The sequence below is a fragment of the Polyodon spathula genome, chromosome 5 (genome assembly GCF_017654505.1).
Source record: "Polyodon spathula isolate WHYD16114869_AA chromosome 5, ASM1765450v1, whole genome shotgun sequence".
Taxonomy (NCBI): Eukaryota; Metazoa; Chordata; class Actinopteri; order Acipenseriformes; family Polyodontidae; genus Polyodon; species Polyodon spathula.
In genome coordinates, this window is record NC_054538.1 from 13,552,809 (window position 1) to 13,566,067 (window position 13,259).

The 13,259-nt window shown below is 37.4% G+C and overlaps 1 protein-coding gene across 2 annotated transcripts in view; it reads left to right on the forward strand.

Moving 5' to 3' along the window:
• The window catches only part of LOC121315587 (GRB2-associated and regulator of MAPK protein 2-like), a 54,632-nt gene that overhangs the window by 30,325 nt on the left and 11,048 nt on the right, over window positions 1–13,259 (forward strand). For both annotated transcript variants that reach the window (XM_041249814.1, XM_041249815.1), the window contains 2 exons: window positions 5,175–5,305; window positions 7,274–8,461. In XM_041249814.1, the coding sequence (XP_041105748.1) occupies window positions 5,175–5,305; window positions 7,274–8,461 (1,319 nt within the window). The remainder of the gene's footprint in view (window positions 1–5,174; window positions 5,306–7,273; window positions 8,462–13,259) is intronic.

The following is a 13,259-nucleotide window of genomic DNA, read 5'->3' on the forward strand; positions in this document are numbered from 1 at the left end:
ACCATCATAGATGATGAGATCACCAGTCTCAACCAATTCACTTATTTTAGTGTGGCGTATCCTTAATATAGCGGATCTGAGGAGCATTTCCTCACTGAGTCACAGTTATCTGAGCCATCCTCATTCATGTAATAACTACAATGCTCCTAGGATGTTCATTTTGTATCTTCTATATGTGTTGCTGCAATATTACATCACTGAAAATAATTTCTTGTCAATATTACAGTGTGTTCTGTAACCTTTTTTAGAATGCAGTCACTTGCAAGCACAGTTAATGTCAATCTTTGCATTTTATTCTTATAGACACAGAGTTATCTAATTAAGAGCAGGGCAATGTTTTCCAGAGTTAGATGTAGAGGAGAGCTGTGTTTAATAAATCAACATTATCTCTTCCAATTGGAAAGCCATGGTAAAATTAATTCTACTCTGATTTAAAAACAAAAAACAATTCTATGCCCCAGATAAAGCACAACACTGACTTGTAAGCTCTTAACATGCAATACGTTTGCATGAAAAAAGTGTTCAAGACTCATTTCAGATATGGTATGTTTCTAGAAAATTGGTAGTATTAGTTCATGATACACAACAGAACCATGAAACTGTTCTATTGCACTTTTTTTGTAAATCATATTAATCTGAGGCAGGTCAACCACAACCACCAAAAACAATGTATTGAGGAATACTGTACATCTGGTAGCCTCTCATAAGTTTGTTTTTATACAAGGTGCCATCAGATTCCCCAGCTTATCATATGCATTAGCAAGGTAAACATGTCCTATTTTACTTGCGGTTCATGCTTTAATGTAATGTATTGCAAATCTGCATTATTTTATTTTGCGTTCCAAGGTCACTGTGTCGATAATACTATAATATATTTTGTAAAAGGAAACCCTAACATCCAAGTACATTCACATGCTGGATATGTTTTTTTTTAAATTTTATTAAAATTTATCCCACCCTTTAAGATGCCCTCTTATAAAGCCTGGGTTTGAGTCTTCACTCACATTTGGTAATGACAGACTATGCCTACACCACTTCCTACTGCACCTGATCATCTTTGGAGATCTCTCATTCAAGTAATAAACAGGCTGAAATGTCAGCCGCTCTGTAATGTTTAAGTTCTGCTATTGCTTGTCATATCATCCATAACTATTAAACACTCGACAGTGCTGAATTTGAAGACATTGAAAAGACTTCTAGTCGAAACATTTGTCTTTTAGTATTTCTATTGTTTGTCATACAAATCATTTTGGAAAAGATACAGGTTGAATATCCTCCAACTATAAAGCAGTGTACAGTAGGTATATTAAACCTGGTAATGTGCTCAGGAAATTACTCAGTATGTGACTTGCAGCAGCTTTATAAATGGTAGTGCTGGTGACTGCTACACACATTTATAAAGTAATTTCCTTTGCAGTTTATGATATACCTGACTTCAGCCAATAGCCAAACACAGATTTCCATTCACTACACAGAACTGACATCAGGTTTTATTTGTTTTTGCTGCTGAGTAATATTGGATCTTTAACCATAGGTATAGCATGAAAACCATTTCCTGCTGACCTACCCTCTGCTATCATATATGACTAGGAACATTTATTAAGAAGAATCTCTTGATAATGATGACAGTGGAGCCCAGGTTATAAACTATTGAAAATTCATGAAAAGAGGAACTCAAGTAGGTCAAAAAGCAATTGGGGGACATTGAACATTGAACTTGCGTTTGCATCCAGTTGAGATTAAATATTTAGGGTATTACATATGCAATTTCGTGGCCTTGAAAGTTGACATATAATTCGATTTTCTCATCTTTTTCCGTTCAAAGCCTCAATCTCAGTATCCCTGTTACAGTGTTAGTCCTAAGAAAAGGAGATGAGGTAAGCGATAAAGTATTTATACCCAGGAAGAAATGATGATAAATGAATCCTTAATTAGTTCAGTGCAAAATCCTAGGGGATGAGTGTAACCCGAGCCTGATCTCTGATAAGACAGACAAGGTTCCCTCTCACTTCACCACCTGCCTAACCTTAGTGCTGTCCATCTGTCATATCCTGTGGTCCTTCCACTTTTAAAATGTGACATATTCTGCCCATATAGATTAATCCTTATCCAGCTGGGCCCAGGGCACCACTCTCAGTAGAGCAGTCAAGGCTTTGAAATGGTCTTGTTGGTTTCAGCAATTAGCTGCTATAAAGATCTATGGGGCTCATGACCAAGCTCTGTGTGGCTAAAATAATCAAAAGTTTGCCATTGACCCATGAATCTGTATTTTCTGGAGGTTACCATCTGTGACATCTCTAAGTATTTTGGCCATTTTACAACAACGGCCCAATTGTCAACAACAGCCAGTAGATATTACAGTAGTTCAATCCATGTCACACATTTCATAAAAAATTATTCGGGAAAGGGGCTTTAAAATCTCAGTCTGAGTATCTGAACCATCTCTGATATTTTGTTGTCTTTTGAAATTTTTCTTAGAGAAAATAAAGCGCATTGCATTGAAGAGGCCAGTATAAAAGGTAATTAAGTAAATTATGTAAATGTTGATTAATTGATGCAAAACATCATTATCAATATTTAACAGCACAAAGGCTGACAACATTAACAGCATTATATGCAATAAACGTAGCTCATTATTAATACATTTTGCTAAATGTTCATATCTTGCTAAAATATATGCTTATAAAGGAATAAGAATGAACCAATTTTGTGAATTATTACTTAAATATGGTGGACTACACTAGCCACAGGAACTGAGGAATGCCGGGAATCTAACTGTTTAATAGTCACTGCTGAAATTAAACGTGTGAGTCTGCTATTTGTAGCTGCTCTTTTAGTTTGATTCTTTCCACTAGGTCCGGTCAAGGCCCTAGAACAATAATAACACCTTGGTGCCAATTACAGTTAGAGTTTACACTGAACTCACCCTCTGCTCTATTGGATATTACTTCAGAATCTCAGGAAATTTTAATGTTTGCTCACACCTCTGAACAGAAAAATGATCTAACATGATGAATGAAAACCTTACCACCACATCCTGCAGATTTCTTACCCATGAGATTTGGAGTAATTACCTCGACTGCAGAAGGCAGTCATTACACATGTGCCAGTTTGCTGACCCTAGCTGGAATAGAAGAAGCAATGTCATTGTGGTTCATACTTGGGGAGCCGCCAGCCTTAGAAATGGTTTTATTGGACATGCTGCAGGGGTGAGGTTGGGGCACGTAGTTAGTTGAGAGGTAAACAGCTTCAGAGTTGGCCAGTATGGAAAAAGAAATATGTTTAAACCTGTTGAAAAAAATACTTCGCTAGAACAAGCTGCTTAGCTATGCAGCATCATTCTGTTGTTGGATTTGAATGAATGCAACACAGATTCCAAAAGCAGCAAAAATTCTAGACTGTTTTAATTTTCTTCCACCAGCCAACTCTTTGTTTAGTGTGGTCCTGTATATGGTCCTTTCAGTCCTGGGCCTCGTTTCCATGGGGATACGATATCAAAGCTGCAGGAGCAAACACTGGAAGAGCACAATAGATTGTGCAAGATCGAAAATCAAGTACAGCACATAGATGCATAGGCAGTTAGATAATGGATCTACAGATTTGCCTTTTACAGTTGTTTAGCATGATAGTTTTATGGCAATTGATTTTGATAAAATATATGAACGTTTATTTCACTCAAATGCCGTAGACAGATTTATTTATTTATTTATTTATTTGCGTTCTGTGTTCTGTGGTATTGACTATATCAAACTTATTTTTTTTTCTCAAACAATCTGACCAGATCAGAATCCAAGTATCTCATAACCAGGCTTAAATCATTCCCTCTTGGTTGTGTTGTGTGTACCTCTAAATTCAAAGGCATGGTGCTGTCTTGTGGCTTGTAAAACATGCTTCAGATTAATAAAGCATCTAGCTAGTTTTAAAATCTGTCCATGCCTTCTCATTTGAACCCAGTGATTTGTTAGTTCACTTATGGTAACTGTCAAACCAAAGCATTGATGCCAGAGTGAATTTCTACTGAATGACATACTTTCATATTAATTACAGCGCACCAATATAAAAGAGTCATTTGGCATTGGTACATTGGAAACAGACAACATTCATAATTTATTTAGTCCTAATGGATTTCCACTGCAGGGTAACTGAAGTTATAAACAACAACAACAACAAAACTACAATTTCTTAAACAAAAAACATTCTGGACCAATTATCAGTTCTAGAAACATTCTGGAAATTTTAGAAGGGAACATACAGTGCTTTTCAAAATTTTATGCAAGTAAGGGGTATGACAGCATACTGTATTTTGGCAAGTGAATATGGTTTCCTATCAGTCTTTTTATTAAACTTTCTACTGAGTTTTATTGAAATGATGACTGCTAATTAGAGAGGGCCCCTTGGAAGAAAATCTGTTGCTAGGCAACAGAAACTCAAGGGTCTTCAGTTGTGTGAACTGTACTCTCAGAGGATAAACATCATAAGGATTGTCAAGTAATATGCAAGAAAATTCATTAAAGATGTGAACTCTGGGGTTGTAGAGACTGTTTGGCACACATACAGTACCTGTCTTGAGTTAACCAGGGAACTACGAATGGATTCTTGCATGGCAATTTGTTCACCACTGTTGCTTAATTTGCATGTGACAACAACTTAATTTGTTCAACCACTATGCTTAATTTGCTTATGTTTGGATATATATATATATATATATATATATATATATATATATATATATATATATATATATATTATATATATATATATAGACCGCTTATATAATTGATATTATTACTGGAGAACCGCTTATCCAATTGACATGAAAGTTTGCATTAACATTATCTAGCATATTATCTAGACTATCAGAATCGGTTGAAATAGAGGACTCTCTGTTTGTCCATACATCAGTCTTTCAGTATGTCACACTTACATTTTTGCATAAGTGGGAAGAACCGTCATGAGCTGTGATATTAACATTATTTAGCTATAACCCAAATACTGATTGCAGGAAGTGAGGAAGGGGTATTGACCAGAACAGTTTGCAGTGTTCGTAAACTGCATTGACTACTTTATTAGGAACACCTTTTACTTAAAGTAACCCAGATAATGGAAACAAGGTCACATGTTTTACATCTGAACCCATCTGTTTATTAATAGACTTTTTGTTCTCTCATTTGCAGGGAAGTTTAAACTGTTGGACCAAGACCGGGATGTGAGAGAGCCTGTCCAGTACTTCAGTACTGTGGAGGAAATAGCCAGTGTATTTCCTGAGAGAGTCTTCGTGATGGAGGCCATTACTTTTAGTGTAAAGGTCAGTGGTGGTAAGAGTAGAGCATTGCAGATATAAGTTGATATTGCTGCATTCCTTTGAATGAAATCTGTCATCCAGGTATATTAACATTTTGGAGAACATTTACATGTACACCAGTTATACTAATTCTTACTTATGGAAATGGCATAAAATTGCTTGATTTGTGCTATAGATTCACACATGCCGTACTGTGGCTAGCCAATGTAGAGTGCTGCATTTGGGTACTGGGATAGCAAAGCCACAGAAAACAATGGTGCAATAAAAATGTTTAAATAATACTCTGACATTGTTGAACACTGTAGGATAAGTGGATTTGAAACAAGCATGTTTTGGTTTCTAATTCTCAGATTTCTATTGGTCTTAGTTCCCCCAAATTCCAAGTTCCCCTTTTGACAGATAGTGAAAACAAGTAAAATACTATTTACACGCTCATAATATTTTAATATCTCACTTGCTTAACTGAAGTCAGCTTTGCATTCTTTTTGTTACTTAGTGGACATCATATTAGCTATCTGGCTGTCTAGCACAGAAATGGAGCACATGGCATATTGATTCCAAGAGACTTATCTGCCAACTCAAGGAGGTGTAGAATCTTTAACATAGTCATAGACAGGGCTATATTAAGGGTGAGGTGGCTGAAAAAAATGACAAGGAGCAAGATGGTCCATGGAGCTGGCAATGTTGAGAAATTGCAGGCAAAAGAAAATGCGGTAGAAATGCAACAGGCTCTTAACTACATTTGAAGCTGCTCAACAAAAAGTCAATTTATCTAGTCTGTGCCCAGGGCCCCGGGAGTTCTTAATCCGCCCCTGGTCATAGAGGTTTTTTTTTATTAGATACTTAGACATGTGTTTCCAATTTTCTCAAAAGAAAAAGCCTGCAATTTCAGAAGAAATGTCTAAGCCTGAGTAAGTAAACACGTTTGTGACATTTTGGCACTAAACTATCATATAATTTCCACAGAAGAAAAAACACTACAGCACAATTAAAAAAAAAAGGCTAAATGTATTTACTTTGAAAGAAAAAAAAACAGCTGTCTATCAACTTTTAAGTTTGCAAACAAGTTATTTATAAGGGAGTTCAACTTTAATTAACTACACAAAAATAAATAAACTCTTCCCTGTGCTCCGTTTAAGGAGATTCAATTCTCTGAAACGAAGTCAAGTAGATTTATAAAGAGTTCCTCTTAGGGTGTGTTGCTGAGAGCTTGCAGAACTATGCTAACTGTGAGACATCTCTGTATATTTGTCAGGAAGCACTTCAGCTAACTACTAACTTCTTATTGTTTGTTTTACAAATATTTGCCCTGCTTCAGCAGCAGCTGAGAGGTATTTGTGCTGGACAGCTCCTGCTTCTCTTTCACAATAATGATAAAGTATATCTACAATGCTAGTGGGTAACTCTTCTGCCTTGTATTTTATGATTTATGATTTTGTAATGGTTTTATTTTGCCTTTAGGGTTACCTTTTGTCTAGTTGTTGAAGTTATTCAGGATAGTATGTTTTTTTTTTCCTTCATTTATTTTACAAAAATTAACTTGCTGTTTAAGGTGTAAACCAGTAGTTAAATAATGATTATTGAAACAATGGAAAAAAGGTGATTTTTAAGTTGCTTACCTAACCCCTTATATTGATTCTTTATTATATATTAAATGTTTCAAGGACATTCCACAAGATAATTTATTGGAACCGTGCTTTTGTAAGAGTTGTTGATTAAATGTGCTTGCTCTGGAATTCTATTGCTCTGGAATTACTTTTATCCTTGGTTCCATGTTCCAGTAATATTGTCCTACCCCCAAATCAGTACATTTTAAATTAAAAAAAATAGATTAAAAATATCTGTTCAAATCTCTTTCTGTCTGTCTCTCTCTCCTCTCTTTCTCTCTCTATCTTTCAGTTTATAATGTGTGGTGTGGTGAACTATTTAGGAAAGACCTTACTTATATACCTGCATTTTGTATGTTGGCAGGTGATCTCTGGAGAGTTCAGCGAGGACAGTGAGGCTTACAACTTCACCCTCCACGCTGGTGACGAGTTGACATTGATGGGCCAGGCCGAGATCCTGTGCGCCAAGACGGTGAAGGAGAAATCACGATTTAACACCATTCTGCGCAAGCTGGGCAAGACCAACACGCTGAGTAAGCAGGTGAAGGGCAAGATGCCCTGTCTGATCTGCATGAATCACCGGACCAACGAGAGCCTCAGCCTGCCCTTCCAGTGTAAAGGCAAGTTCAGCACCCGCAGCCCCTTGGAGATCCAGATGCAGGAGGGAGAGCACACTATCCTCAGCATTATCGAGAAGATCCGTCTGCCAGTAAACGTGATGGTACCTACTCGGCCGCCCAGGAACCTCTACGACCTTCACGTCATACGGGAAGGTCACCGCTACAAGCTTGTCAGCATTATCTCCAAGACTGTCGTCCTGTGCTGCATCCTTCGCAAGGAGGTGGCCCCGTTTCATTTTCTGCTGCTTACGGACATGCCCCGTTTCCTGCTGCCCGAGGGCCTCCTCCGGGGGGACCCCATTTTCGAGACTCTGGCCCACGAGATCTCCCTGTACTGCCAGGAGCGATTCAACCCCGATGAGTACTCCAAGGCAGTGAGGGAGGTGAAAACAGACTTCACAGAGGAGGGCACCAGCCCCAGGCGGATCCGATTGTACCTGCAGGACTTTACTTCTAACTCCCTGAACTGTACCCATGAGGAGCTCACCCAGTCCTTTCAGAGGCTGTCGTTGTGCGTTTACAGCGGCACGCTGATGCATGCCAATGGTGACCTCCAATCTCAGAGCTGTAGGGACTCACTGGGGGAGCACCAGATCATGCCCCATGATCTCTTGATACCATCTGAGGTCAGCGAGGCCGAAAGGGAGTATGTGACTCCTGAATGGGCAGAAAATGAGTTTCGAACAGTGGAGCACCCCGAAATCCCCTATGAGGAATTATGGACCAATCAAAACCCTGAGAATTATATAAAAGCCAGTGGGAACCCACAGGAGCAGGAATGCGGGGACAAAGGAGACCAGAATCTTATTTCTTTCCATTCTTCAACATCATCTTTGGAAGGACCCATGGGATCATCTCACATTGCTGTATTGCAAATAGAGGAGAACAACAGAGTGCCAACTCCGCCGCCTGTACCTCCCAAATCAGAAGCTGTGAGTACAGGTTTTATTTTAAAGGCCTTTGTAATCACCTATCTGTTAAAGGTATACAGTACTTTGTCCTCAGTTCTGTAGTCTTGATTTTAGCCATTCTAATTATAATTATATGTACATTATTGTGAAATTAATTTAACATCACTAATGGTCTAACTATCCCGGCTCCCTGTGTGATGTATATTAATAAAGAGAGAGTGGAAGATGATAAAACAGGTTACCTTTTATTATGGAATTCACTGCTTAAGTAAGTCTTGCCCCATCAAGCATATCAGAGCTAAACACAGACAGGACTGAATAATTAATAATTCACTATCTTTTTAATTCATGCCATTGACCACATCTTCCTGGAACTCCTTTCTCAGGGCGGATGTCTTGGAGTTTTTATGCACCTTTCTGTCTGACAGAAGCATCTGAGCTCAGGTCAGATACAGCTCTGTTCCCACAGAGTTCACCACTTCTCTAGCTCCAGCTGAATTGATTCATCATGAATAGTAATTGTTTCCAACATTAGGTCAGTTGTTCTCCCATTACCAAAAGCTATGCGATTCTTTTTTGTACACTAGCTACCATTAAAAAGGCCAAGTCATGGCATCTGGGGTAGATGTATTAAGATGGGCCAGTCGCAGTTCAAACATACCACAGTTTTAATTTTCATTACGACAATTCGCAAAGTGAACATTTTGTCTTATGTACTAAGAAAAAATATGTTAATAAAGAGAGCTGCAATGTACTAATTTTAAATATTTGTTGCGTCTTCTTAGCGAGATCGCTAGCATTATACACTGTGAGAGTCCTGCGACATTGCTCATATAAATAGCGGGAGTTGAGATGGAGATAACGTCTATGCATGCAAGGGTGCAAGAATCAAAATAACATTGTTTTTGTTAAATGTAAACTTCATCTGTACAATGCATTCTGTTCCGTCTTCACTTTTATCTATTTTATATATATATATATATATATATATATATATATATATATATATATATATATATATATATATATATATATATATATATATTTTTTTTTTTCCATCCAGAATTAAATATTCTTCAAGTGCTTAACTGCAAATTATCTCCACAAAACATTTATTAAAACCTCACAAATATCATTGCGCTTGTTTAGTACATGTCACCTGACACTTCCAGCTAGTTTGCGACAGGAATACAGCTCTTAAAACAGGTGCAATCCTTTAGTACATCTAGCCCTTTATTTTAAATGGTTGACAAGTAGATGACTTTACCCAAAATTGAAAAATAAATAAATAACTTTCCACTGAAATAACAATAACTGAAGTGAATATGTATGTTTGGATGTTGTAAACACTGAACATCAAGAGTGTTTATAGGTGTGGAAGTTTAACAGAACAAAGCATCTCTCCTCAGAAAATGTAAAAAAAATATATACCCATAAAGCATGGCTGTGCTTACTTGGGTGAAATATCTTGCTAACCGCAAGCAGAGCCACAACAGTAATGTGCAAATTGACCCCTTAGGTATCAGGTGGGCATGCACAAAACTTGTGTACCATAGAGATTATTCACACACAGATGGCTAATCTGAGTTAAGATGAGAGATGATAAAAATAATTTTAATGCTAAAATTGCAAATGTAAGCCTAAGCATAAATGAATCAAAGTAATGGGAATATTAAATAAAATTGTTAAAGGGTTTTTATTAAATTGCATGACTCGTGTACTGTATCTTGCTTTTCATTCTTCAAATAATAATTGCAAGTCCATAGTCTTGGCATAAATTGTAATGGTTGGCTGTGTTTCAGCTAAAATTGTGACTGGGAGGATGGCATTAAAACGCATATCATTTGTTCATTTTGTTGCTCAGAAAAGCTTTACAAGACCCATTAAAAGAACATGAAGTCAAGGAATTATTAATAAAACCACATATCATTGTAGGGGTGTTTGTATCTGAAGTGTAAGAATGGAAAAAGAAAACCCAAACCAAAGTTGAGAAGTATTTCTTGGACAGCAAACCATGTCCAATCCATCAAAAACAGCTTTTATCAAATGCCAAGAGTTACGTTTCATGAACAGTTCATGCTTTGCTGAGATCAGATGAGCAAATATGTCAAAGCATTTCTGGTGTCATCTGTGATTCATTAAGACACCAGTAGTTAAAACATGAATTCTCTGTTACACATGAAACATGTCTGACTAGCTGAATGATAAATTTGCCGTTCCATAAAAATGAAGCACAACTGAATGTGTCGAGGCCACAGAGTTGGATGTTTTCCTGTCCCTTTAACACCCAGGAGGTCATGGATGAAAGGTTTATCACCCCCTCCTCATTTTTATGGTACATTTAATCTGTGCCTGCAGATAAAGGGAGCTCATTGTTCCAGCTCTCATTCCTGCCAAAGTTAGCTTGGCTACTCTCACAATGAGCAAACTCAAGGCCACATTGTAGCCACGGGCAGACGCACAAAGCTAGGGTTTTTTATTCAATCAAACTGCTTGTCACGTCTAGGGGTGGAGCCAGCGAGCTAGAGGAATGTAAGCATGCCTCAAGAAATGTGAAAAGCAATGCCTCAAGAAATGGGAAAAGCAATGCAAACTCCACAGGCAAAGACAAAGCAGATTGAAACACTTGGGATCTTCTGTGAAACTCTCTTGTCCTATCCTTGTTCCGTTGAATCAAATGCAAATAGGAGGGAAAATTAAATCTCATTGCAGGTCGCATACTGTGGGCTGGGATCGGAATCTTGTGTGGGTCTTTATTTATTAAATGGGGGATGTGTTTGTGGTGATGGGACCACCTGCTTACAATATTTCTGTTGATTTAACTGAAACATGTACTGGTGTTCCTTTGCCCTGTGTCCATTAGGATAATTAATGAGTATTTACCATATATGCCAGTGTGTTACGTCAGTATCTGGAGCTCTGTTAAAATTGACAAAATGTTCATAGTTTCTCAAAGAACTAAAGGCAAAATCCATTTTGAGTACTGGGTCTTTCTCTTTTGTGTGTTCTCATAGTTTTGCTTGCTTTGAAGGAGTGAGTTTGTAATGATGAGGGATAGAGTTACTGGAGGTTTAAGGGCTCTTGTTATCTAAGACAATGCATTGTATCATTCCTGACTATTTTAAAATACAATAAAGCTGCATGGAGAGTATCTAATTGTATGGACTTGTTGTTAGTAGTGGTATTTATGCAGTGGGTGCCAGTGCCAGATGAAGGACGTGATATCCACCAGGAAACTGGAGAAAATTGTTCTGTTAATAAAGAAAACACAAAAACAGTTTTCTGTTGGTGGAGGGGCGGAATGACCATGCCAAACCAGTATCAAATTACTACACAATATCGGTAAAAGAGAGATTTGCAGTGTTCTTCAGTTTAGGGTACAGTTTCTACATAGTATGTTTTTTATATATATATATATATATATATATATATATATATATATATATATATATATATATATATATATATACACACACACACACACACACACACACACACACACACTTTTTTGTTGATTTTGCTAGTTAAACATGTCCACAGTGTCACCCAGAACATATCATATAGATTGCAGTTCCCAAACTAAGTTGGCAAAGACAACTTTCAACACAAGGTGAAATCCATAAGCGCTAATGATAACATAGCACAGACTTTAACCTTTAGAGCTGAAAAAATACAGAGGAGTTGGCTGTCAGTGTTGGGCAGTTTTTGACAGCGCGTAGTTGCAATTATACCCTTCACTGACTTCCATACAAAGACTCTCATGCTCCTCTATAATTTATCAGCGTTACAATTTGGAAAGGTTCCAGCATGAAGCTGCTCATCTCACACCCACGGATAATGTTTTTAAACTATGTTTTACTTTTAAAGGGTCTTAGTCCTACTCACAATGATGCCAGTGCTTAAATATAGGGGTTGATGTCTGGTTCCTATATTATTATTTACCATTTACAAGTTGACATCAATGATAAAGATGACTGTTTTGAAATATTTCTTCAAATGTGATAGGCATCTGCATACACCTTTGAATAATAGTATGGTCTATATACTTCTTCCAGTACTCCACCTATCAACTACTATTCCACCAATTAATTTTACTTCACAATTAGAAATCATTATGCCATCAAAAAGTCTGCTTTGTGTTGATTAAAACATTGCCTATCATAAGAACATAAGAACATAAGAAAGTTTACAAACGAGAGGAGGCCATTCGGCCCATCTTGCTCGTTTGGTTGTTAGTAGCTTATTGATCCCAAAAGCTCATCAAGCAGCTTCTTGAAGGATCCCAGGGTGTCAGCTTCAACAACATTACTGGGGAGTTGATTCCAGACCCTCACAATTCTCTGTGTAAAAAAGTGCCTCCTATTTTCTGTTCTGAATGCCCCTTTGTCTAATCTCCATTTGTGACCCCTGGTCCTTGTTTCTTTTTTCAGGCTGAAAAAGTCCCTTGGGTCGACACTGTCAATACCTTTTAGAATTTTGAATGCTTGAATTAGGTCGCCACGTAGTCTTCTTTGTTCAAGACTGAACAGATTCAATTCTTTTAGCCTGTCTGCATATGACATGCCTTTTAAGCCCGGAATAATTCTGGTCGCTCTTCTTTGCACTCTTTCTAGAGCAGCAAAATCTTTTTTATAGCGAGGTGACGAGAACTGCACACAATATTCAAGATGAGGTCTTACTAGTGCATTGTGCAGTTTTAACATTACTTCCCTTGATTTAAATTCAACACTTTTCACAATGTATCCGAGCAATGCAGAAATTGTCTTTTCCTAATTATATCATAACCCCAAAACACTGAAAGTGAAAACACATTATAGGA